The 27,402-nt window shown below is 44.2% G+C and overlaps 1 protein-coding gene across 15 annotated transcripts in view; it reads left to right on the forward strand.

Annotated features, from left to right (window-relative positions):
• Positions 1 to 27,402, forward strand: part of Helz (helicase with zinc finger) — a 145,081-nt gene that overhangs the window by 56,088 nt on the left and 61,591 nt on the right. For 6 of the 15 annotated variants that reach the window (XR_015630448.1, XM_087570853.1, XM_087570854.1 and 3 more), the window contains 5 exons: positions 9,185 to 9,452; positions 16,065 to 16,398; positions 17,175 to 17,305; positions 22,299 to 22,478; positions 23,129 to 23,230. Coding sequence is in view for 13 of the 15 variants with exons in the window: in XM_087570853.1 (XP_087426979.1) it covers positions 9,185 to 9,452; positions 16,065 to 16,398; positions 17,175 to 17,305; positions 22,299 to 22,478; positions 23,129 to 23,230 (1,015 nt within the window). In the remaining 2 variants the exon portion in view is untranslated. Of the gene's footprint in view, positions 1 to 9,184; positions 9,453 to 10,258; positions 10,310 to 16,064; positions 16,399 to 17,174; positions 17,306 to 22,298; positions 22,479 to 23,125; positions 23,231 to 27,402 lie in introns of all 15 variants that reach the window. The other 9 variants (XR_015630449.1, XM_087570852.1, NM_001439672.1 and 6 more) reach the window with 5 other exon arrangements.

The following is a 27,402-nucleotide window of genomic DNA, read 5'->3' on the forward strand; positions in this document are numbered from 1 at the left end:
TTAACTTACATGAGTGGGTAATTAGGTTTGTTTTGATCTAGCAATTTCATGGTCAAGTAAGATGATTTTAGCATAACTAAACCTTTCAGTATTTGACTAGAATGTCTTTCTATTGGTAATGGCCTACATACCTACAGTGTCTGTTTCTGTTTCCTTCTGAGTGTTCAGTTAGCTCTGCTGATGCTCATACATTGTCTTTGAAGGAGAAGCCCTCAGTATCAGCCCTGAGTCAGTGTGTGCCTTTGCCACTATTGAGGAGGTCAGGGCGTCTCCACAGGATGGGCGTGGTGCTTGGGAGTTTCCCTGGTTTCAGCACAGAGGCCCCGTGTGCTTGACACTGCAGCTAATTCGCCTTGTGTATTGCTACCCGTTTCTAAGTTCGATGCCTGCATCCAACAGAAAGGGCAGTTAGCCCACACTTCTGTGGCTCCAGAGGCATAATTTATTTAACAAATGATTAAGGGTTTCGTTAATAACACTAGGTAGTGAGCTGTATGAAATTTGCTCCTGTGCTAACGGGAACTGACCATAATGTGGAGGATACTTATCTTCAAGTACCATGTGACCCATCCAGTAGACCCTGGAATAGTTTTCTTCTCATGAGTAGACACTAGGGTGTTAATGGTGAAATTGTTCTGCCTTTCTCTTTTTCCCCCTTGTAAGTTGAGGTTAACATATGTTCGTTCATTCATTCATTATTTTTTTTACTGGGACAGGGTCTCACTAAGTGGCCCAGCCTGGCCTTGAATTTACAAGTCTCCTGCCTCAGCCTCCCCAGTGCTGGAATTACAAGTGTGTGTGACCATGCCTGCCCTTCACTTCGTTACATTTGTGCCAAGCTTTGCAGTTAGGTGGTGTCTTCTTCGTGTGCTAACATAACCTTGACTTCATTTTATCTCATTTTCTGCCTTGTTTGGTTCCATTTATGTTTTATTTGGTCGCATGTAATTTTGTCATTTTCTCAGTAGGAACAAAAAAATGTTAATCTCCATAGTCAAATAGACATGTCAGTAGGTAAAGTAAAAATAAAGCACAGAGTGTGGCAGGTCTTATGATGAAGGACTGGATGGTGAGTATTTCCCGTGTAGTGAGAACTCAACCCTGGGCAGTTCTTGGTGAGCAGCTGTGACCACACACACAGAGCTTCAGAGCTGTGCTGTCGTGAGTTAGGAGGAGGGTGAGGTTGTAGAAATAAAAGAGAACGAACTCCTGTCTGGCATCCAGATGGAGTTTGTTTCAGAAGTTTGTTTTCAGTGTAGTGGTTTATAATCCTGTTTTGTTTTCCCATAACAGTTTTGTAAGTGTTAAGGATCCACAGTAGCAGAAGTTAAAGGTCTGTAATAAAAAGTTAAGAGAGATGTTGTTAACAGATGATGAGCAAAAGAAATGAAGGTGACTTGGGTCTGATGGGAAGAGAAGGGATGCTTTGACCGCTGTAAGTGTACTTTGCTTCTGGAAGAAGAGTGGTGGTGATGTCACACCGAGCTGGCTGGGAATTCTGGTTTTTTACTGTTTCTGTGGCTTGGGTAGAGGTCTTAACACCTGTGGCTTGATGGGGCAGCATTTAGAGAATGGAGCTCGTGTGCCTTCCTTCGATGAGCCTGAGGACCTGAGGAGGCGCTCAGTTAGCTTATAGTGGGCACTCAGAAGAGTTGTTTTCAGGCTGGCGATTGCTCAGCAGGTAAAGGCCCAAGTAGACTGGGTGCGGGGCACACATGTGTCATAGAATACTTGTGGAGGGGAGTTGTCAGGAGTCAGTTTTCTTCTACCTTGGCTCCAGGGCTCAAACTCAGATTGCGAGGCTTGGTGGAAGTGCCCTTATCCACTGAGCCATCTTGCTAGCCCTGATTCTATCTTTGATAATTTTATTATTTTTCATTATTGTTGTTTTGTGTGTGTGTGTGTGTGTGTGTGTGTGTGTGTGCATGCGCACGTGCCAGCACACTCACATGCCATGGGTGTGGTGGTGCTTTTCAGTGGAACTGAGTCACAGGCAACTCTGAGCTGTCCAGTGAGGTACGGGGACTGAACCTTGGCTCTTTGGAAGATGGCCATTAACTACCATGTCATCTTTCCAACCTCCTCCTCCTCTTCTTCCTCCCCCTCCTCTTTTTTTCTGAGACAATTCTCCCCATGTAGCTCTGGCTGTGCTGTAACTCACAGAGGTCCTCCTGGCCCCGCTTCCTGAGTGCGGGTTTAAAGGTGTGCACCACTACACCTAGCTTTCTTATTCTGAAAACTGCTGTCATTGCATACGTGCTCCTCCTTTGTTCCAGGGTTTTTGCTGTAGAGCTGTATTTGTTTCCATATGATGTGAGCCCTAGCAGGGTTCTTGAGTCATGAAAGCAGGATGGCCATAACATACTCGTTCCCTCTCAGTGACTTTTAACTTTGTTCAACATTATTTTTATTTTTTATTCTCATTTTTGTGTATGAGTCTTTTGCCTGCATGCCTGTCTGTCACATGCATGATTGGTGCCCACAGAGGCCAGAGGACGGTATTTGGATTGTCTAGGACTGGAATTACAATGGGTTATGAGCTGTCATGTGGGTGCTGGAAATTGACCCAAGTCCTCTGGAAGAGTAGTTAGTGCTTCTAGCTACTTTGTCTTCTTTACAGCCAAATATATATTTTATTTTTATTTATATATTTATATATACATAGTGTATATATATATGATTTTATTTTATTTGTATATATATATATATAATTTATTTTTCCCCCTCAGTGTTTTTTTTACCGTTAGTGCAGAGTTCTTGTCAGCAAAGAATTTGAGGGCAGGAACTTGATGGAAATTCAGCTGCCATTTTCTACACTGCTGGTCGCTGCTAGAAATGAAGTGGCAATGTTGTGTTTTCTCTCACGTCCTGAAATGCCTGTGTGGACAGCTCAGAAACACAAGGCAAGATAATCGCCGTGCTGAGCTAGTTGGTGGCAGGGTCACTGCCTGGCTCTTCTAACCTCACACACAGCCTGTTCATCATTAGGACAGTGATGAAAACAGGGCTCCAGGTTCAGGTCTGAGAATGTGGTTGGGAACTGAAGCAGGTCTGGGTTCTGTTTTGTGTTCGAACTATAAATTTCAATGTAACTTGATTTTTGCATGCAAAGAAATTTAGCGATGAAGAGAAACTGGAATTTGAGTGGGAAATGTCTTTATCTTTACTGCTTGCCTCTTCCACTTGAGTGCCAACTTATTGGTGTCTTCATTAGGGTTTATATTTCTGTGAAAACAGCACGACAACATGGGGAGGAAAGGGTTAACTCACACCACAGCTTGGAGTCCATCTTCCAGGAAAATAGGGGCAGGAACTCAGGTTGGAAGATGACAGGAGCTGGCCGATGGGAAGACCGTGTGTGGAGGAACCCTGCTCACGGCCTGCTCTCAGCTTTATTGTCTAAGGTCCCCCAAAACAGTCCATGAGCTCTGAGCACTGAGGAACTTTTCCAGCCCAAAGTTCCAAAATCCTTCCACAGTCCTCCACACATGGTAAGTCTATCACAGCAGTAACCCCCACTCCTAGACTAAATTCTCTGTGCGCTTGCTCTTGCTGTGTTAAACACCATGACCAAAAGCAACCTGGGGAGGGACGAATTTATTTCTCTTAAACTTCCAATCCACAGTTCATTTTTGAAGTCAATCATGGCAGGAGCTCAGACGGGGCAGGAACCTGGAGCTGATTGAGAGGTCAGAGAGGAGTGCTTACTTACTGTCTTGGTTTCTATGGTTTGCACAGTCGGCTTTCTTATAGAAACCAGGACTACCAATCCAACTCAAGGCAGAGGGGTACCACCTATGGGCCAGGCCCTCCCACTCCAATCCCTAACTGAGAAAGTGTGCTACAGACTCACCTACAGGCCAAACCATGGAGGGAGGCATTTTCTCACTGAGAACCCCTCTTCCCAAAGGACTGTGGCAAGTTTTATACTTAAATTGTGCTGGAAATGCCCGTGCTTCTTACATAAAGTTACACATTTGGCCCCGCTGGGCCATCCGTTAGCTCGATGTTCTTCACGACACGGCACCTCATGTGGGGAGGATGCTGCCGCTCTCACCCTCCGTCTCACTGTGCCTCAGCCCCCAAGGCTGCGGCCCTTCACACGGACTGAGGGTGAGATTCCCTGCACCAGGGCGACTCCGAGTCCCGTGGCAAGTGGTCCTTCCTTAACTCCTGGTTCACATGGACCTGAGACCTTTCCTCAGTATTTAGTTTTTGGTTGAACTAAAACCACAACTCCACAGATTCCCTCCCCCACACTGTCGTTGTTATCTGTAACATCCAAAGCTTCTTTATTTATGGGCCGAGAGGGAATTAGGAAATTTCTTTCCTCTAATAGCCATCTGGTGATCTTTAAACTGTTGAAGAAGTATGTGTGACTTCAACTGGGCTTTCCTTTTAAAATTCAGTTGTTTTCCTGGTTGGTGAGATACTGAGGTTCAGAAAAACACACTGTATATTAAACTGTCTTTGAGTAAACTTGAAGAGTATCACTCAGAATGTGTGGGAAGAGGCACTGGTGAGGGAAAGAAGTTAGTGAGCTTTCCTGGTGTGCTATCTACTCAGCCTCCACTGATGGGAAGTATGGAGTTGTGTTTCGGATGTCTGGAGGCAGCATATTTAAAATGTGTTCTTAGATTTTAATCTGGAAGCATGGTACTTTCTTTTTTTTTTTTTTTTGCGCCGTGACTCTAATGAGACATGATAACATCAACCCAAAAGTTAGTTCACCTTAGGAGGTATTGCCAGCTGCCCCAGTTGATGGCGGCAAATGAGGGACACATGTCCTCTATCCACATGACATCGTGTGGCCAGCAGAGCTGCAGGAAAGGGTTTAAGTTTGCATGAAGATCAGTGTAAGTGAATAAAAGCACGAGGAGAAGCTGCTTGCTGTCTTTCCAGTGTGAGTCTGTTTAGGTGTGTTTGCGGAGTACATTTGGTTTTGGTTTTAGTATTTATTAATTTGTACCTTGACAATTGCATAGTTTTAAAATTTAATTTTATTTTTTGAGACAGAGGCTCTATATAGCCCTGGGTGGCCTCAAATTTACAGAGATCTGCCTGTCCTGCCTCTCAGATGCTGGGACTAAAGGTGTGTGTCATCACATCTGGCGTGCTTTTGTGTGCATGTGTAATATGTCCCTCCGTCCCTCCCTCCCTCCCTCCCTCCCTCCCTCCCTCTCCCTCTGTCTCTCTCTGTCTTTCTGTGTGTGTGTGTGTGTCTGTGTCTGTGTGTTTGTGTGTTTCAGCTTTCTATTCACCTCCTAAATGGAGAGAAAAGGGGCCAATGGTTGGCATAGCTGGGAGGACTCCCTGTGGCCTCTGGGCAGCAGTGTGGGAAAGGAACAGTGGTAGAATGGAAGCAAAGCGCTAATTGGGAAGTTACTGTACACTTGTGTTGATCTGTAATGTGAGTGGCCAAAACTGTAAAACCAGAGACCAGAACTTTGGTCTTGTAAGGAAGAGTGAGGCATCTGACTTTGAAATTAGGAAGCATTTTATCTCACTTTCAGATAATAGAGCTGCTTTTAATAAGTTGCATTTATTGAATGCCTCTGGGCCATCTCTGCTTTTGTTTCCCTGTACTGTCTTTTTGTTCAGTTTCCAGGCCCCATTAAAGATAGTGCTTAAATTGGATGCATTTCATATTTCAGAGCAGAGCTTTGCTCTGGATGCTGTATCCTCATGGATAGTAGCTTTGTGGCTGAAATGTGAGCAGGCTCTTGAAGTCTCAACACCACAGACGTTGAGGATACTGGCAAGTAGTTCCTGTGTTAGATTAGCTGTTCTAGTTGAGCTGGTTACTTTTGTAAAAAGGCTCATCTTTATTATTTTAAAATTGCATGTAGATTTGCCTGTCTCCATGTGAGTTTGTACAAGGGGAAATGGAGGTGTCCTCAGAGGACAGAGTTATTGTTCCCTGGAGCTGGAGTCACAGACAGTTCTGAGCTGCCATGCTGGTCACTGAACTCTGGTCTTCTGGAAGAGCAGCAAGCCCTATTAACCTCTGAGCCAGCTCAATAGCCCAGAGTTGGTTATGTTGAAGAGTGGCAGCCCTTCCATGGTATAGCTAAGTATATCCTGTTTGTTAGGTCTTTGGTTATGCTGTAGATCCAACACAGGCTCTCACCTGTGGTAGGCAAGTGCTGGACCACTGAGCTAAGCTGTATCCACAACCTCTGGATAATAGTCTACTTCAACTTCTAGAGGATTTCTCTTCAGTGTATTCACAGCTTCTGCCTACCTGCCACATCTCATGGTACACGTTGTACAGGTTTGTAATTCCTCTCAGCCTTGCTTGGAGTTTATTGTTTCAAGGGTTAGTTAACACGCAGTGCCCATATGTCCTGTTAATAAGCACTATTTGATAATAAGTGCTGTTGAGCTCTCCTAAGTGGTGCTGTGAATGCTGCCCCACACTTGTTCAGTTTTCGTCTTTCCAGAGTGGTTATTTGAAGATGGCGTAGGCTGAGGGAACGTACATGCCATGGGTGAGCTGGCTCAGCAGTCCTGCGCATGACCTTCCCTAAGTCTGGTCCTAGCAGCTCCTACAGCAGGAGGTGAGCACGTCTCTTCCGTGTCCCATGGGGGGGACCTTACTTCTTTTCCATAAGTGTTACTCAAGACCTTTCAGCACTATAATTAGGTGGTGGGTCACTACACAGTTTAACAATTTTAACAGATGATTTTTTTTTTTTGAGGTAAAGAGGACAGGATTAGGGTATGGTGGCTGACACTTCTCTGACTGAGGCAGGGGATAACTACAAATTATAGCCATAGAGCTATAGAGGAAGACTCTCTCTCTCTAAAACATCCTCCCTATCTCCAAAAAAACCCCACCTTCAAAAACAAGAGAAAAGAAAAAAAACTTTAGAGGAGTGAGAACAGAGGCAGAAGCTGACTCAGGCTCCAGTGAGAATTAGCTCTAGGAAGCCTCTTCTTAGGAGCCTTCGTCATTCACACACACTATCTTTTGAGGCTGGCACACCTCAGCTGTTTTCAGGTCCTCTCTATGGCCACAGTTCCCTTCTCTTTCTAGTCATTAACAGAGTCCTGGGTACCGTGGCTCATAACCTGATTCCTGGGCTTAGGAGGCTGGGGCTGAGGAGAACCATGAGTTCTGGGCTAGCCTGGGCTACATAGTGAGATTCTCCCTCTCCTCTCCCAAAAAGGAATTAAATAAAATGTAACATTGTTTGAAAACTTTGTGGTGTTACTTGCTCAAATAATTTCCTAAAACCAAATTATGAATTATGGCATTATCTACATAAAATGTCAAAACAGGCCTATACCTTGTCCCCAAAACTCTGAATACTTTTAGTCAGAAGTAGAGATGCTGAGTCTGTGTAGATTTTAACATAAAAACAGTGGTGTTTTCAGGAGACCATTTTAGGTCTGTTATTGTCCCAGCACCTTAAGGAACACAGGAATAGTCAGTGACTTTTAAATGACATGAGAATGTGTTGCTTTAAATATAGTCTGAATTCACTTAAATACAAATATAATGTGATTATGAATTGTAAGTTTCCCACTTTATAATAGACGTTTGACATCCTTCTACATACTATTTTTCTTTCTTAATACAGGATCTTATTTTATAGCTCTGACTGGCCTGGATCCTGCTCCGTTTACCGGGCTGGCCTTGAACTCATAGAAGTTTGCCTGTCTCCTAAATACTGAGATTAAAAATGTGTGCCACCATGCCTAATCCATTGTAATCCATCGAAGAGCATTTCTTTATTTAAATCTGTTTGTCTGTGTCTGTGTCTGTGTCTGTGTCTGTGTCTGTCTCTCTCTCTCTCTCTCTGTGTGTGTGTGTGTGTGTGTGTGTGTGTGTGTGTGTGTGTGTGTGTGTGTGTGTGTGTATGTGTTAGTACCTGTAATAACAGAAGAGGGTGTCTGGAGCTGGAGTTATAGGTGGCTATGAGCCATCTGTCATGGATTCTGGAAGCCATGGTTCTCTGAAAAGAGCAGCAAGTGTTCTTAATTGTTGAGCCGTCTCTCCAGCCCCCAGAGCAGTCTGAAGTGTGATTTTAACGGGCAGTTCATCTTTATTGTTGTGATCCTTGTACTTATGCTGCTGTTTGAGGATAGCAACACTCTTAGAAAAGTGCTTCCACAAGGATCACATCTTAGAAATTAGGGCCTCTATATAATTTTACTAAGATAGTAGGATACTTTGCTACTGTGGTGAAATTTCTTTGTGAGTGACTGTGTGTGTTTATGTGCGTGTATGGCATCTGGAGGTTGCAGCATCCGAGCTTGGGGTGTAGTTCAGTGGTAGATATGTTGGGCTTTGGGTTTCATCTCCAGCACCACAAAATAATAAACAACCATGCCAGAGCACTAACTGAGTGAGAGGCTGCAGCCATGCCTGTTCTAATTCAGACACAGCTTAGTGTGACTTTCCATGAGCCCTGTCTGAAGTAGGGAAGTTTTTCCTCTTATACTAAAACTGAATCTTGGCCTAATGAGTCAGTAAAACAACTTTTCACCTGTTGGCCAATTCTTACTTTTCTAGTGAGGGCAAGCTCTATCCACCAAGTCTCAGGTAGGGCACTGTGAGTTCCTTGTGGCTTTCATCCTTGTTGGTTTACATCACATCTCTGACAGTTCCTGATTTTGATATTGAACTCTGCTTACAGTGTAATTTTGCTCAGAAGTGGCATTTAAATGACTTTCAGTCACATGTTTCAAGGGGACAGCGGTGTGTATATCTGCGTCTTCTATCAGATTGGTGCTGGAAGCAAAGTGACGTCCACACAAGCAAAGCCCAGGGCTTTGAGGACCTTGGTTCTTCTTTGTGTTTTCGGGGCAGGTACCTCAGGGTGCAGAGGACAGGGACTCTGCCTCACGTGGTACAGTCTGTCACCCAGGAGTTTATCAGCTTTCTCCCGCACAGCAGGTTGCTCTTGACTGGAGTCAAGTTCTGAATGTTTCCCCAAATAACTATCTGTGGCATGACCTAACCTAACATGTACAAAGCGTTCTTACATGGGTTCCTAATGATGTATTTTGTTAAAAGTCAACATATGTCTGGCATGGGGAAGTACTGTCAGTGAGTTCTGTGCTGTTTATCTTTGAGAGTTTTATCTCTAGTGTATGAAGCTGTTACAGGAATGAGTACTTGCCACTTGAGAGTTTGATGTCATGCTTCTTTCTGAATGTCTCCATCTTTGTGTAGATCTTGAGTACCTGATGCATGCCAAGCAGCAGCTGGTAACCACAGCCAGGCGCTGGGAGCCTTCCTCCAAGACTATTGTAGACTTTGAACCTAACGAGACTACTGATTGGGAGAAGAGCCTTTTGATCAGATACCAAATTCCTCTCTCTGCTGACCAGCTGTTTACACAGTCCGTTTTAGACAAATCCTTGACCAAGACTAACTATCAGTCACGGCTACACGACCTGCTTTATATTGAGGAGATAGCCCAGTATAAAGAAGTCAGCAGGTATGTTCTCTGGAGCCTCCTCCCGCCGCTCCCCTGTCCCCCTCTCTCCTCCCTCTCCACCTGTCCCCAACCCTCTCCCTCTGAATCCCCCTCTCCACTCAATTTCTTTCTCTCCCTTTACAGTGATGATTTTAACTTTACAATGGAGACAAGCTAAAGTGGAGAAATCTTACGTGAAGATGGGTATTAAAATAAATGTTCTTCACTAGCTGTGTTTTTTATTTAACTAATTAACTCATTTAGAAACAGGGTCTTGTTGTGAGGACCTGGCTGGCCTAGAACTCGCTACGCAGGCCTTGAACTCTCATTAGTCTTTCTGCCCCTGCCTCTTAAGTCCTCGGGTTACAGGCATGAGCCAACACCAGCACCTTGGGGGCTCTGGGTTCCCTCTTTCACGGAAGTGCAAGTAAGACTTGTGTTTACTATGTGTTTCTTTGTCACAAAAGTCATCATCGATTTCTAAGTGCTCTGTCTTCTTATACTTAGCCTCAGCTACATACCAAGAGCTGAAACAAGATTATCAGTGTGAGGGAAGTAGCCTTAAATGAAAGTGAGTGAGTGAAGCTATTAATAAGGCAGTTGTTATTTAAAAGTACTTTTCCTCTGTTTAGATGAATAGGATTAGTCTTCAAAATTGAACCTCAGCGAGATGAGATTACATTTTTATAACAACTTTTCCTTTTAAATAGAGTTTAGTCAATACATTTTTTTCTTCAGACTGCTTTGCATTAATAACGGATTCAGAAATGCTTATCCAAAAAAGAAAAGATAAACCTCAAAAATACATTGCACCTCTCCATTTGTAGGTTAAATGGAATAGAACCTGTTAAAGTACCTATTTGTGTTCACTGTGCAAAGTGAGTATAATTTATTTTCATTCTTCTGGGACTGGGTCTTAGCCCCTTTGGGCTTCGCTTTCCCTTTTCTCTGGAGTCTGGCTGTAGAGTATAGGCTGGTCTGGAACGTGTCAGCCTTTCCCCTTTCCCTGTTGAATGCTCTTGTGACAGGTATGTGCTGGCCCATTTATATAAATCTTTGTTTCGAAGATTCTCTTTAGTGTGTGTGTGAGTATGGACTCCTAAGTACCCAAGTGAGCACATGATGTGAGAAGACACCATTCAGGGTTTGCACCTCTCCTTCCACTCTGGTTTTGAGGCAGGGTTTCTCTTGTTTTGCTGCCACACTCTATGTGCATGCTTCTGGCCAACTCTCCTGTCTCTGGCCCTCACTGAGATCACAGGCGTCTGCTGTGCATCCAGTCTCTTGAGTGGGTTCTGGGGATTGAACTCAGCTCATGTCCCTAGCACCTTTACCTGTTGAGCTGTCTCCTCCCATTTGTGTAAATCTTTTTTTTTTTTAAAGATTTATTTATTTTATTTATATGAGTACAATGTAGCTGTCTTCAGATACACCAGAAGAGGGCATCAGATCTCATTACAGATGGATGTGAGCCACCATGTGGTTGCTGGGATTGAACTCATGACCTCTGGAAGAGCAGTCAGTGCTCTTAACCACTGAGCCATCTCTCCAGGATGAAACTAAATTTGTGCTAACTTTTTAAATGCACTGAACTTTATAATATCTAGTTTGAAAGATTTGTTAAACCTTCAAAATGTCACAATGCCAATATTACAATACAATGGAAGGGATTTTACATGCCAAGGAAAGAAGACCATTTCTTCCCCTTTTAAATGTGATTGCATTTGACCTTGTTGAAGACTCATCTCCTGAAGAGTGTGGGCCACAGCATACACAGAAGTGTGTATGTTATAACTCTCTTCACTCATGCTCGTGTCAATAATGGTTATAGGGAACAATTCCAAGGAAGCATTTGGCTGACAGTTCATCAAAAGTTGGCAATCAAATTTAGAATGTGAGCAGTTGAAAAGTGCATACCACAACTTAGGAAGATAAGGGTCTTCTGGGTATTTGTAAGGATTTACCGTTCGGATAAAATTAGAGAACTCAAAACTCTCCTCATGATGGTGTGAAAAAATGAGACTCCCGTGGAATGAGTCTAACAGAAAACAATCAGCTTGCTTTGTACTATCCATTGTGAATTCATGATCCAAACTTCCCATGTTATTAATTGTTGTCCTAGATTGTCCATTAAACCTTGGAGAGAATCAATGTCCCCATAAATAATAAAAACATTGGACAATGATTCCTAGATCTTCTTTAAATTTTTCCAGAAATTATAGGAAAATGAAGTCCTGGTGACTGGGATCATTTCCACAAGAGCTAGACATATTCTATTCCTATCCATTTCTTCTCTCAAGTGTGAGAGTCCCCTTGTGGTCATCTATGAGAAGCAGGCCAACCCAGGACCAATTGAGATGAAGCATCAGGGAAACCATGGCAAGTGACAGAGTTGTGTCATTGGGAGCCATCTGGTAGAGAGAGGAAAACTGACCTCTGTCCCTTAAGATAGGATCTGAAGGCCCAAAAGGAAGCTGAAGAGAAAATAGAACTGGAACCAAGAGGAGGAATACTTGTATCAAACGCAATCTCAGTCCCGAAGCAGAAGATGAAAATGGTTGCGATGAATGTGATTTCATTCTGAATTAAAATATTAGTCTCTATTACTGATATCTCTGGAAAATTCCAGACAATTCTTCCAGGATCTATCCCCTTCCTGCTTACTCCACCCTCATCTTCTAGTCCAAACCAAAGAAAAAGTGGATTGATCACCTATCGCCTGAGTGAGCAGCTTCCATCATCCAGGCATAGTTTGAGTGTGTCTTTCTTTAACCACTGCAGAAACCTGGAATGTCCACAAGGCGTATCTAGAGCTTTTCTTCCCACACAGTAGTCTCCCTCACCTGTGGGATTTGTACAGCTGCAGCAGCGTCCCGGTCTGGGCAGCTGTGGCCCATGATGTACTGTGCGTGCGGTGCGGCAGCTGGCATTCTGTTCATTCTACGGTTGTAATCAGGCGTGGAGTCTCTGCCCTGTGAGCCAAGTCAGCGTACTCATGAGACTGTTCTCTTCAGTGTGTGGAGCATTATAAACATGAACTCCCAGGGATATGTTGGATAGAAGATGGGGATTCTCATTGATCTCTTCAGTGACAAATACCAAGGCCAGAACAAACTGGTAATTCTTAAACTTATACCTGCACAGATGACATAAAAACACACGGGAACAAGATATAAATTGAAAACATTTGAAGATGTAATATAATAAATTTTATGGTTCAATGTCTTTCTATAAAATCAATATTTTGCTGATCCCAAGCTTACTTGAAATGAAATAGAATGTATTTCCCCATTAAGATTATTTAATATCCAGTAGAAATGATAATTGTTATTAAAATCTGTTGTGGTAAAAATATAAAAAATAAAAAAAAAGGTATGGTTTCTTTTACCCTGCTAGGATCGCACCACAGTGCCCCAAGATATCTGCTAGATATCTTGGTGGAAACATCCCAACTCCACGGTGGCCCCGTGTCTCCTGCCACCTCACACTTTGCTACACTCAAATCGTCACATAAAAGAACACACAACGGGGTTGGGGATTTAGCTCATTGGTAGAGCGCTTGCCTAGCAACCGCAAGGCCCTGGGTTCGGTCCCCAGCTCCGAAAAAAAGAAAAAAGAAAAAAAAAAAAAAAGAACACACAACACAATAATCTTTGACCCAATTGATAAGATATAATTGCTCACCTAAACATACAAAGCCCAGTACCATCCATCCCTTAAGAACATTTGTAACAACCTGTAAAGGTACAGGGTGGAATCTTAATGTTACCAGCCATATTGTCCCACCACGGCTTCTCCCATTTGTGTAAATCTTAAAAGGTTTGTATTCCAGGCCAGCCAGGAAGATCCTGTCACAAAAAGAAGAAGAAGCAGCACAACTTACCAGAGAGTGGGGCCTAGTGCTGCACACCTGTAATCCTAGCACAAAGGGAACAAAACCAAGAGAATCCCGAGTTGAAGGCCAGCTTGAGGCCAGCCATCAGTTTCTGAGTGGAGCTCAGCCACAGAGACTGCTTGTAAAAGCTTCAGTGTGCAGGTGCTAAGGGCAATGCACTTTGCCTCACTGCTTGGAGAGGCTCTCAGGATCTTCAAGGTTTATTTCTCCCTTAAAGAGAAAACAAACTTCGCCACATGTTGATACACTTTCAGTGATTCTGCCTTGGAAGAAATCCATCCAGTTCTGAGAGATGCAGTTTTTAGAGAAACAGGATTTAGGGCTGGAGAGGTGGTTCAGAGGAGCTCCTTCCTGTCCCCAGCACCCACACCAAGTGGCTCACAACTGCCCTTAACTCCAGCTCCAGGGACCCAACACTGTGGCCTCTGGGAGCACCATCTGACACACGCATTTATGTCCTCATATACAGAATTTAAAATAATAATCTTAAACACCGAAGAACCAGACATTAATGGAAGGTGTGCTTTCCACTAACCTGTGCAGTGCAAGCCTAACTGGCCTGGGTACTCAGTGTCCACCTGCCCTGTAGGCCTAGAGTGGATGTGGGTGCTGAGCCACGTCCCGGCCACCCTCCCTCTGCAGCAGTAGGCCAGCCTTCCTTCTCTTGTTGCTGGCTTGACTGCTGTTCATGAAGTCAGAAAAAAAATCTCATGAAACCAAACTTACTGTATAGCTCTGGTATTTGAAAATTAAAATATCACTTCAGAGATAATGAGCTAACAAATGCTGGCATTGGTCCCTCCATGTTCCGAAGGAGCTAGACAAGTGGTTTTACAGCAGTTGGAAATTTTGTTGCTATTATTCTGCCTCCTGGGAAGGCTGAGATTACATAGACTTCAAGGTTGATTCAAAATGTGGTGTGCAACAGTGGAGAGAATTGTCTTTGTACACTTAGGGTGTGTGTTGTATTTAAAGTATTTGAATTATTAAATTTCAAAGTGCTGTTTTTTAAAGGATTTGTCTTATTTTAAATTCTGTGTGTCTTTGTGTGTGGGTGCCCACGTAGGCCAGAAGAGAGTGTCTGATCCCCTGGAACTGGAGTTTATTGCAGTTATCCAGGCTAAAAAGGCTCTGAGTTGCAAGCGACTTACCCAGTAGTAAGAGTGCACGGTGCCCCTAGAATCAGGGCTTTGAGACAGTATGGTGGGGGAGTGGCAGTTGGTGAGAGAGGCAGTTACTGTAAGTCCGCTTTTAGCGTGGACATGTAGCTGGATGGTGAACCTTTTGCATAATGCATGCAAGCACCGGTCGGGAGACACGCGTGGGAGAGGTCAGAGGTTGTCTGGGCATGAAGAGTGCAGGAACAAAGACATTTTTGTCCTTTAGGACTAAGGTGAGGGCACCCTGGGGCCCTGAGGTGTCTTGAGTTTGGAGTAGTTGGAGTAGTTTGGAGTAGCAGGTGGCAGAAAGTCCCTGGATGTCTGAGGAGGAGGGAGTTTAAAGAGGAGGGTGGCTACAAAGTACAAGGGAGACAATTGGAAGCTTGGACATCACCGTTAGCTACAGAGAGGTCTTGTCAGTCAGCAATGTGTTAGAGACAGTGCTGTCTCTCCCAACCCTGAGCGAGGTTTAATTACCCAGGTCCTTCCCAGTGTATGAAGGCAGCTTTATTTAAAGAAAAGAAGCTTTATTTAAAGAATCACTGGTGACACAAGATTCTATGTGATTGATTATTATTTATTTATGGTTTTTTGAGACAGGGTTTCTCTATGTAGCCCTGACTGTTGTGGACTTGCTTTGTAGACCAGGCTGGCCTTGAGCTCACAGAGATCTGCCTGCCTCTGCTTTCCTAGTGCTGGGATCAAAGGTGTGCACTATCCACCCCACCCCCCACGCCCCAACCCCTGCTGCAAATGTTTTGAAATGTCTAAGTTAGTCTTGATCCTCTGTGACCCCTTCAGGCACATGGTCTCTCACATTCACGCACACACGGGGGTGCATGAGTGTCCTGATGGTTGTCTGCTAAAATAGGCTGATTTGTTTTCCCATAATTGCTGCATGAGAGCCAGTCCCTTATATTAACAGGTAAACTTTTATTTCTTTTGTTATTTGTTAGCATTACTGAAGGAGAAATGTTATGTCTGGATTCTTTTGGTCAGATTTACCTGGCGAGCACTCAGCTGTAAGTCCACTGTAGTTGTAATTCAGTGCCTTTCCTCCTGGGTTAGGTAGTATTAAAGTCTTAATTATCTCAACTATGTTCAAGCAGGCTTTCCTATTAATTAACGTATTCCACTTTATTAAAGATCACCTATAGTTTACTCAGACTTACCAGAATTATTTATTTGTGCTCATGCCTGTGTGTGTGTCTGCGAGGCAGGGCTCACATGTTGGGGTCAGAGAACAATGTTCAGGAGTTAGCTTGCTGCTTCCACTTCACGGGTTCTAGAGGGAACTCGGGGTCAGGCTTGGCAGCAGGCTCTTTACCCACTGAGCCCTGGCAGGGGCCACATGCAGTCTCTTAGAAATGGACAACACAACTAATGCTTCCGTGACTTGTCTTCAGGTTGGGTTTAAGGCAGAAAGCTATCCAATATCGAGTCGCCGACTTGTACAGTGTGGAATTGGTACAAAGTTTCATATTCCAGATGTTTACATCTGAGTTTCTTCATTGTGTTTCTCTAGTTCTTGTTGTTTTGACTAGAAATACTCAAATTAGCTTTCTGCTTTCGATTTAGGTTCAACCTTAAGGTGCAGCTGCAGATCTTAGCAAGCTTCATGCTCACTGGAGTTTCTGGGGGTGCAAAGTATGCTCAGAATGGACAACTTTTTGGTCGTTTTAAACTTACTGAAACCCTGTCTGAAGACACTTTGGCTGGACGACTGGTGATGACCAGGGTCAATGCTGTTTATTTATTACCAGTCCCTAAAGAGAAGCTCGTCCAGTCCCAGGGAACCAAAGAGAAGGTTTATGAAGCTACTATTGAAGAAAAAACAAAAGACTATGTATTTTTAAGGATATCCAGGGAATGCTGTGAAGAGCTCAGTCTGCGGCCTGACTGTGACACCCAGGTATGTCTGCAGGCAGTGCTCCCTTCCCCAGGAGGGTCGTCACGGTAACAGCAGTTGCCCGTTGCTTGTTCTCCCTCCATCGAACCAGAGTGCATGTGACTTTGAAGTCTTATCTTGACTGGTTGCAACTGCAGCTTCGTCACCTTTTGAGTTTAAGGAACATGTCCAGACTTGTAGAGTCTTGTCTGCACTTTGACATCAGCACTGGAAGAGCAGATGTTTGGGAAACTGCTGCACCCAGAGCTATGAGATCAGCACTGAGCTGCTTCCCTTCCCTTTGCAGTCATGGTGCTGGTCGAAGCCCGTGCTCAGCCGTATTTAACTGGAAAGCTCGCGTGTCTTCAAAATGGGGAACTTAGGGACCATTATTCATGTCAGTCTGTACAGGGTTATAAAGTTGATTATCACTCAACACTTGATATTGCATGGTATTACACACATGTTCTGATGCTATCACATGTATTTTCTCTGGGTATGGTGGATTCAGATACCCTTTATCTGGTGTTTATAAGATTTCAATTCTTAGTATGTAAAAAGGTTAATAATAGCATGTATAATATTAGGATGATCATACAAGGTCACTCATGGCAGCTGCTTATCACAGTGCCTAGCACACGCAGCCAGTGTTTTCCATTCTAGTTACTGATGCCAATTCCATAGTTTGGAAGAAACTCTAAACTTGTCCTGCAAACCATTGTTGCCATGTAGCATTCAGTATACTGCTGCTGTCTATGCTGGTGTGAAAGTCGTGTAAAAACGCTCCTTCTGTGTTTCAGGTTGAGCTTCAGTTTCAGTTGAACCGATTACCCCTCTGTGAAATGCATTATGCACTAGACAGGATTAAGGACAATGGTGTTTTGTTTCCAGACATCAGTATGACTCCCACTATACCTTGGAGTCCCAACAGGTATGAAAAGCGATTTCTTAGAAAAAAGAAGACTGTTTATCTTTAAGACAGGGTCTCATTCAGTAACCAGGCTGGACTGGATCTTATGTAGCTGAAGCTGACCTCGAACTTGTGGCAGTCCTCCCGCCTTCCCTCTTTGACTCTGGGGCACAGGCCAGTACACTGAGCTCAAGACTATGTCTGTCAGGACATGAATGAAATGTTTGGCATTTAGATTACAAATTAATTCTGTGGCTTCTCTCAGTGGTCACAGGTTAATAGAACACTGAGCATTTCGGGGTATTTCCAGACTGACTTTCAATGTGAGGATCATGACCTTTTCACAGTGGGTCACATGTATTAAGTAACTCTGGGATGTAGGCGATACTGTGATCTAGCAAAGTGGAGGGAATGGGCAGACCACTCTTCTTCAGAAACTGCTGTCAGGTTAGGAGGTGTGAAACCATTGCTCTGCTTACTCTGTCACCTCCACCTGCACTTAAGTCAGGCTGATTTGTGCCAAGAATATGTAGCTGTGTGAGTGTTTTGTTCATCTCTGTCACTTGATGTTAATCTCTAAGTGGCTTTCCACAATACAGACAAGGTTGGGTGGCCACCTGGCAGGGTTGTGTCTTGTCCTGCTGAAGGAGGGCCTGGTGTCTTTACTGATTGATCTCCAAGATCACCTGCATGTTGACAAGTGAAGGGTGAACACAGAGGCCTGGGCGCTTCACTGCTGCCATCGGGCCTAGGAGTGGCACATGCAAACCCACTCAGCAGTCCGTCGCCTCTGCTTGTAAAGACAGAACAATGCACGCTGTGCTTCCAGGACAAGCTGCCATTTCTACCTCACCCCACTTCTTCTTATTGCCCAATTTCTCAGCAGGCGCCAGGCCACATATGTCCAGCATTTTCTATTCCCTGGTGCTTTGGTGCTCACTGTCCCAAACGTGGTTGTGATCTGATTGTAGAAACCCGGGGCAGCCCAGCTCTCACTTGGCTCGGCTTCTTTGCATCCACTTTTCTTTCCATTCTTACAGCTGGTGCTGAAGTTAAGCCCCAACAGTTTCTGTGGCGTTCTGTTGTCGTCCATCCTGGGTCTGTATTTCTGTTGTTTGGTCCACCCCAAACACGTCTTCCAGAGTTAGTTTCCTAAAATAACCATGGCATTTGATCATGTGCAGATCTTTGTGGATCAGGTCTGAGCCTAATTCTGAACTCTGTTCCAGGGTCTCACTGCCTTCCAGCACCGTCTTCTTCCTTTCTCGGCCCCGTGCTCTATCTAGCTGAGGGCTACGAGATGTCAGTTGCCTGGACAATATCTGTGCCTTCCTGGACAGTTTGGCTCCTTGTGCTTCTCTGAGCTCTTTGAAAATCTTTAAACACTGTGGTAAAATCTATGGAACAAAGAATCCACCATCCTTAGCCATTTTAAGAGTCTAGTCTATCAGCTTTAAATACATTGATATGTGAGATCTTGAGATCTTTCATTGTGACCCTGATTCTGTCACTCATTGTGTCTGTCCCTCTACCCCTTCACCTTTGCATGGCGTTCTCTGCCAAACAGTCTTTGCTGAGGGTCAGCTTTTTGTAGGTCCTTTAGTCCTTAGAGTCACATCAGCCTAAGTGGACGCTTCCGTTTTAGTTTTGAGCACATTTCCTGATCTACACTGCCACAGTTCTGTGCTCTCCACGTTGATTTCTTTCTACATTCATTTTGTACATTTCAACTTCTTCCCTGTACTCTGCGCTTTGTAAGGTATGAGATCATGTCTCAATTTCTTGGAATATCAAGAGGGTCTTGTACATTGAAGTTAACATTAATTTCAAGTTTAAAGAGGAAGCCTAGATTCAAATGTGAGGCACCTCTGTGAAGCTTTTGGCATGGTGACTTGATTTGTTCATTGCATCTAACAGTACTGTTAACTGCCCGGGCACCAGGAAACCTTTACACAGCAGATGCTTTCATGCAGAACCAGACTTATCCCACTGCAGTGTGCACAGTAGTAGAAGGTCATGCGTCTGGGGACACATTGTGATAGATATCTATAAACTCTTTTCTGGAGTCAGAGAGTGTGGACAGACAGTGAAGCTACAAAGCTTTCTTGTGCGTGCAGCCTGCACTCCAGTTGCAGGGCACACGGTCCAGAACAAGGAAGACTGACAGTTAATTTGTGCTGGGAGGAAGAGAATTTTTACTCAGTTTTAAAAATTTTGCTGGTGGTGGTAGCACATACCTTTAATCCCAGCATTTGGGAGGCAGAGGCAGAGGCAGAGGCAGAGGCAGAGGCAGAGGCAGAGGCAGAGGCAGAGGCAGAGGCAGAGGCAGAGGCAGAGGCAGAGGTAGAGAGAGAGAGGCAGAGAGGCAGAGAGAGAGAGGCAGAGAGAGAGAGGCAGAGAGAGAGGCAGAGAGAGAGGCAGAGAGGCAGAGAGGCAGAGGCAGAGGTAGAGAGAGAGAGGCAGAGAGAGAGGCAGAGAGAGAGGCAGAGGCAGAGGCAGAGGCAGAGGCTAAAGTCTCTGAGTTTAGGGACAGCCAGGGGTACACAGAGAAAAAAACCCTGTCTTCAAACAAATCAAAACACAAAGCAGAACCCCTGCCCCCACCACCAAAAAAACAAAACAAAACCATTTTTTTTTACACTGAGATGAAACTTGGAGAAAGTTTATACTTTGAACTGTAGAGACTGCGTATCATAGTGAGCCTGTTCCATTCTCTCTTGCTAAATGCCAGTGCAATGACAAGAGTTTGTCTTGATCTTTGGCTTTCTTTACATATTCATTATTCATTGCCTGAAATTACACGGGTGACTGACATGGATTGTCTCTGATGTGCTCTGGCCCTTACCACACTGAAACAGTTGACACACAGAATCAATGGGTTCTGTAATTAAGTAAAGACATAGACAAATTACAGAATTGATCCCGTGAGTTTGTCAGCAATCTCTTAGCTTTGTAGTTGATGTCTAGAGTCTTATGTCTACAGTATTCTGTAGACATACTGTAAGATGTGCGTATCCATGCTCCCAGATGGGAGTGGTTAGTGTGTGCTGTGCTGTGTTTAATGGATATTATTCAACCAATGTCTTTTTCTAAAATCATCAGAAAAGATAGGAATAGAAGGTAATGTGGACTGAACTTTTGTTGCTCAGTTGTATTTTTCCAACAACTTTCTATGAACCTTTGAGTTCACGTAAGACATGTGCCTGGCCTCATTTGGCTTTAAGACAGCCATTGAGTGCCAGTGTTGGTGTCTGTAGACAGATGAGGGGTATGGAAGGCAGTGCATCTTGGAACTGGCCGGGTCAGGTGTGGGTGCGTGTCATAAGTTAGGTTGAGTTTAGAAGCCCAGCCGCTGGGAACCCAGGCCTGAGCCAGGAGTGCTGTCAGCCTGCTCCCTCTTTCCTCCTGGCCTAGAGCAGCATGCTGGGTGTCTGTTCGCTGTGTTTTTCCTGTGCTTGTTGTGTTGGTTAGGGATGGTCACTTGGGGTTTACTTATCATGTGCTGTGTGCAGCCAGAGGAGCACTGACAGAAGATGGGTCTTCTTGCCTTAAAACCAAAAAACTAGTGTAGTGTTTATATATCTGTATATATATGTGTGTGCGAGTGTGTGTGTGTGTGTGTGCGCGCGCGCGCGTGTGTGTGTGTGTGTGTGTGTGTGTGTGTGTGTGTATGAAAGAAATGAGAGAGAGACAGTGACACACTAACAGACACACAGAGACAGAGAGGCTGGTTGAGAGACTTCTTCCCACATCAGATTGGCCACAGCTGGGCTTCAGCACAAGAGCTGGAAAGCAGAGTGGTCAGCTGGGTTCTGTAGAGCAGGAAGGAAAAGGAAACAGGTGCTGGGATGGTTTTGGGGTGACCATGGCGCTGTCTGTCTCATGTCAGGTCTGGGCATGGTGGTCCTCTAGGACTCATGTAGCATTGCCAGGCTGGGAAGAACTGATGCGGAAGCTGGCTTCTGCAGAGGAACACATACAGTGTCCCTTTTTTTTTCAGTGCTAAAATGCTACAATTCAGAAAAATAAGTCATGTTTGTTTTCCAAGATGTTTTAGATTTAAAGACCACCCCTGGTTTGAGTTTAGTACCCTGTAACACTTGGGATTTTCAACAGTTCAGACTGTCACAGCATTTTTCAAATGGGAGTAGTTTCTGCTCTAAGGGGAGTTCTGCCTCACCGAGGACTTTCGGTCTCAAGTCTGTCCTCCTGTCTGGCCATTCTGTAGACACTCGGCTGGACGGTCTTCACACACGCTTCCTGCTTCTGTCCGCTCTTGTAGTACTTAGTGCTTTGGTTGGAGCTGTGACGGAGGATACTGTTGACCCTTTACCTAGTGTGATTTGTGTCAGCACCTGGTATCCATTTAAATCTTCAGGTCACAGCATGGCACAGAAGGGGCACTCGTGGGCGGGATCGCATTATACAGCCCACATGCTACTGGAGCAGGTGCTCTTTACCCCGACAGCAGGAGCCATGTGGATGGGGTGTGTGTGTGTGTGTGTGTGTGTGTGTGTGTGTGTGTGTGTGTGTGTGAGAGAGAGAGAGAGAGAGAGAGAGAGAGAGAGAGAGAGAAGAAAATACTAGAGAACAGTCCATTTGTGTGGGTTTGATACCTTTTATAAAAATGCTACTTAATCAAGATTTAGAAAACTTTGATATTTCTTTACCAGGGAGATGCAGATTTTTTCCTTTTCTTTGTGATCCAAGGCTGTCTGGAGACCTTTCACTAAGTTAACAGTAGAAATGTAGATAGTTGGCTTTTTGTATTCTATTTGCTGTGGAGGAAACGGCAGCTTCCGCACTGTGAGAAACAGTTTTCTGCATTTTACAAATGTCTGATTGTTTATGTTAGAATCTAATTCAGGTTAGTTTTGATTTCTGGCAGAACACCTTACTTGGACTCTCGAGTAATCCGGAGAGGTTTGGGAGTGAGCGTTGGTTATTGTAAATGTTGCTCAGGACAGTTGGATGGAGGTGTGTGTCTAAAACAGCGGGCTTGTGTTTTCCACAGACAGTGGGATGAGCAGTTGGATCCTCGACTAAATGCAAAGCAGAAAGAAGCTGTGCTGGCCATCACCACTCCGCTCTGCATCCAGCTGCCCCCCGTTCTTATCATTGGACCCTACGGGACGGGTAAAACCTTCACTCTGGCTCAGGCCGTCAAGCACATACTGCAGCAGCAGGAGACGAGGTGAGCTGAGGGAGACATGCCCTTGTCTCTTCACCAGGCAGAGCCTCTCTTCCTGTTTTAGAGAAAGAATGAGGGGCATCAAGACAGTTTTTATCCTGTTCTTACCCTCAAAGCACTGAAGTTTGTATTCTCTTAGAATATGTTGTTTTAAAAGTTGGCAGGCACTGTAAGCCGGGTACTACGGCTCATGCCTTTAATCCCAGCACTTGGGAGGCAGAGCCAGCTGGATCTCTGAGCACAGGGCCAGCCTGGTCTACAGAGTGAGTTCCAGGGCAGCCAGGGCTACACAGAGAAACCCTGTCTCACAAAACAAAAACACCCCTTCCTCCCAAATAACAAGAACGAGTCGACAATTTAGACAATGGTAATTTGACAGAGCTATCAGAACTTCAAGTCTGCTAAGATATTATGGGTATGTTAGATCTCCAAGGGCTGGGTTTAAAGATACTTTCTATGGATAGATTTGAAAATTACTTTGGGGAGCTCCTCTTTAGCTTAGAGTAACATAACTCCCAAAGGCACTGGGGGCCCTGTTGAATGTGAGTGGGGCGAGGGAAATGACATAAGATGGCCACTGCTCTCTTGGTGTTGTACTGCTTGACGAGCTTTTGTTGTGTCATTCTTTTTATTTGCACCATTTATTTCAGCAGGATTCTCATTTGCACCCATTCTAATAGTGCTGCTGACCTCTACATAAAGGATTATTTACATCCCTATGTAGAAGCAGGCAATGCCCAGGCAAGACCTCTCAGGTATTTTTAAGGCTTATTATGTATCTGTGTTGTACTTTGTTATTCTTAAGAAAAGGTGTCTGTAGCGATGCATGTCGGGGCTTGGAGCAAGCGCCTAGAGCATTAGCTGTGCATTGGCGTTTGGAGTTACGTCATTGGAAAAAATCGTTTAAATTAAGGCAAAAAATGTAAAAATTGTGTCCCATTTCTGAAACATTACATATACAGAAAGACATCCTTTTTTAAGTTTCTCGTGTAAAACTGTGGTTATGGTTGGAGTAGATTTTGGTATGTATATCTGAAAGATATCGTAAGCAAATGATGATTAGCTTAAACCAGATTGAGTTTGATTAAAATTCTGGCACGTTGTGCACAGCAGAGTCGTCATGTAATGACAGCTTTTTATGGAAGTAAGATTTTAACTGTGCTTGTTTCCTGGAAGCCAGACATTAGAGAAGCGGGGTGCACAGAAATGATTTCTGCAGCACACTGAGGATGGTTCCAGGCTTCCTGCTGCCACGTACAGACAGGGATCAAAGGAAAATGTAGGTTGTTGTACAAAGGTCCAGTGACTACGTGAACATAACATGCATTTATATACAGATGGTGGGAAAATAAAACTCCTTTTCTTCAGAAAACAATGAAGAATCATATTTACTATGCCATTTGCTTTGTTATATGAATTAATGTTTAGTTTTACCATTTTGTAAACTAATATATCATGGCCTGTAGTACAGATAGTTATTAGTTATTGCTTAAGAATTAATTACTAACCACACTTTGATTCTTAATATTTTAATCTCTTATTTCTGCTTGAGCCCAGGCATGGAAACATGAAGTTATGTTATTTAATTCTTTAATTCCTGGGACCAAACCCCTTTGAAAGTGTTTAGAACAGTGGTGTAGCATGTTAACACAGACGCCTGTACTGTGTTGTCCTCCTGCTCTAGAAGACAGCAGAAACCAGCACAGTAGTAGATTCTGTTCCATGCAGTAATAAAGTACGGTGTGCATACTGTTCTCTAGTAAAGATTTCACTGAAGGATGTAGTGACAGCCAGGCTGCAGACTCTAACCTCCGACCTCACTGCAGACAAGGAGCTGGCGCTCTTACCCTGCCTGTTCTCACTTTCGGGGGGGAAAGTTCGTTGTTTTATTTACTTATAGTATTGGTAAACCAATGTGTGTGTGTGTGTGTGTGTGTGTGTGTGTGTGTGTGTGTGTGTGTGTGTGTGTGTATGTGTGTATGTGTATGTGTGTGTGTGTATGTATGTATGTATGTGTATGTGTGTGTGTGTGTGTGTGTGTGTGTTTGTGGTGTGGCGTATGAAATGTGGCAGTCTTGGATATCATGGTGATCCTGGCCAGGAAACAGTTGAGGGAAGCCCTCATGGATGTAGCATAGGGTGTTTGATGTATGAGACTGTAGACTCCATTATTTTTCTAGATTATACATACAGCCTTTCTATTGGGATTATTTTGGGTTTGAGGATCCACCGTGTCATGTCTCCATGTGTGTAATAATAACTGGTTTCCCAGTAGAGTGTAGTCAGGGTGGTCCAAATGCAGAAACCTGCCCAGTAGAAGAGATCTCAGTTTTTCTTGACTGTAAGAGTTGTTGAGTCCAAGGTGGAAAAATAACTTATTTCCAGTTCAGGTTATTTCATGTAGTAAGCCGAATAAGACGGGGAGATGCCTGGCTCCCGAGTATTTCCTCTATGAGCCCTGCACAGCCACTGTCTGTGTGTAGCGTTTCTATCTAGGAAAGGTGCTACCCTGCAGCTGAGGGCCAGCTGCAGTCTTGAACTTTTAGGCTTCATTATAACATTAGCTCACATTAATTGATAGTTTTCCTACTTGGTAATAACTGGGAGAGATTTGAGAGACAGAGAGGGCAAGAATGACTCACTGCTCGGAAGATAGCTTTGTTTGAGGGGTTGGAACTCACAGGCATGTCCATGCTAAGCAAAGACTCCTGCACCCCTGTAGGCAAGAAGTCAGCTTCACTGGGACTTTTCTGGAGAGCAAGAGACAGAACACAAGAGGGCACCAAACGTCCACAGCTGACTGAGAAGAAAGGCTGTTGCTGGGGGCAAGGCTGACACCAGGCTGGCTTCGACTCTGCACTTTAGTGTAGATGTGGCCCTGGGAGACAGTTATGGGCCTGGGAGACACAATAGGCATTGAGTAAACACAGTAGTGAGTATGGGCAAGCACACATTTTAGGATTAGAATTCATGGAATTCCTGGTAGTTGCCAATTGAGCTGAACCTAAAATATATGGAGTTTTTAGACATTTTAGATTTGAGTCTCAGTTTTTATTTTATTTAGAATTGGAAGATTTGTACACCTATGCATATACCACACATACATGCAAATCTCTCCCCTCCCCACAAGCATAAACAAGAAGAGATAGAATTTAGATCTTTAAAAAAATAGCACATTAAAAGCTAGAGAGGGCAGCAGGTGGCTGTGACCTGGTCCCTGTGATGTGGGCACTGACGGACTAGTGCAGATTTGAGGCCAGCTTTGTCTGTACGAGGAGTCAGCAAGAGCTACACAGTGAAAGATAGTCTCAAAGTTAAAAAACAAACAAATGAATAAAGAAGGCAAGGAAAAGAAATATGAGGAAAGCAGTTTCCTTTCTGCTTGTGGCTCTGTGGATAAGGTTCCTGCCACAGTGCAGTGGGGCGGGTCATCCAGAGGAAGTGCACTGCTGCCCGGTGAGCGGATATCTTCACTGTCGCTGTCTTCAGTCACACCAGATCCCATCACAGATGGTCGTGAGCCACCATGTGGTTGCTGGGAATTGAACTCAGGACCTCTGGAAGAGCAGTCAGTGCTCTTAACCACTGAGCCATCTCTCCAGCCCTGGGTAGTCTTTAAAGAAATAGATTTTCTTTTCTTCTGTCCATCCGTTCCTCCCTCCCTCCCTCCCTCCCTCCCTCCCTCCCTCCCTCCCTCCCTTACTCTCTCTCTTTCTTTCTTGGAACATCAGTTCTTAACAATTTCTGTTCTAAGTAGTAGCAGTTTTAGTTGCTTATTGTCTATGAATTTATTACATGTACAAGACCCCAGTGGATTAAAATTGTTTTAAGGATTTATTTAAATCACTTGGAATATGTGGATTGTTCTGTTTCTAGGAAGTATGTAAACATGCTGTCACATGTCTGTTTATGTCTATTTCCCAGTGGTGCTGGGACCCAGGGCTTTAAGCACAGTACAAGCTTTACCCCGAGTTATACTTATGCTCTCCCTTGTATATTTTGGATAATGGACTTAATCATTTGCCATTGTTAATGCTCTGATTTGAAAACCCTGACGTTGTGTTATTTTTCTCCACTTTTGTAAACACTACGGCCATCTGTGCGGTTTCCAAAGCCAAAGGCAGGTGGCTGTAACCCAGCCCTCGGGAGGGAGGGATAGGTGGACAGACCAGTAGGGCAGGTCAGTGTGCAGCCACTGTGCAGTGAGTTTGAGACCAGCCTGGCTCACACTCTGTTTCAAAAACAAAAACAAAACAGAATCATCCATTGCCTTAATTTTTATCACTAGTTCATTTATAAATTCTGCTGGCATTGTGTTAATATATCTAGTGAATCCAATTTGTATATTTCTGCTGTTACCCAAGCCACCGTCATCTCCTGTCTAGACCCTGGCACTAACCTGACTTGCCTCCCTGCTGCTTCTGTACCCTGCTCACACCTCCACCTCCCTTGGGATCACTTGAGATCTGGTTAGAATCCTCCGGTCTGAGGTTGAGGGTTCGTCATTAGCTCTTCTCTCCATGTTTGTGTCTACTGACACCGTGCAGATGCATTGAAGATGGACACAGGAGTAGCTTTGTATATCACAGAAGCCAGCACATGCCAGAAGCCCTACCCCCATCTGTATGCCACCCTTAAACTCTCCCTAAGTAGATTCTGCCCGGAGATCAGAGAATTTAGTGACATGAGGCATTACGGCAGCCTTGTCCAGTTGATAAGTTCATCTGAGTTCACCACACTCAGAGCAAAGCCAATGCTTCTGTGGTTGCTCCCGAGCCCTATGCACTCTGCTTCTGCTGTAGCATTGTCAGCTGCCATGTTGGGTGGGAGGTGGAGGCTGGATGTATTTGTTGTATCTGTACATCAGAGTAATCTATAGCTGAGGCCTGTTCGTATTTTCTACTATAGTTACTTGAAAAGATGAAAT

This window comes from Rattus norvegicus, chromosome 10 (assembly GCF_021556685.1).
Source record: "Rattus norvegicus strain SHRSP/BbbUtx chromosome 10, alternate assembly SHRSP_T2T, whole genome shotgun sequence".
Classification (NCBI taxonomy): Eukaryota; Metazoa; Chordata; class Mammalia; order Rodentia; family Muridae; genus Rattus; species Rattus norvegicus.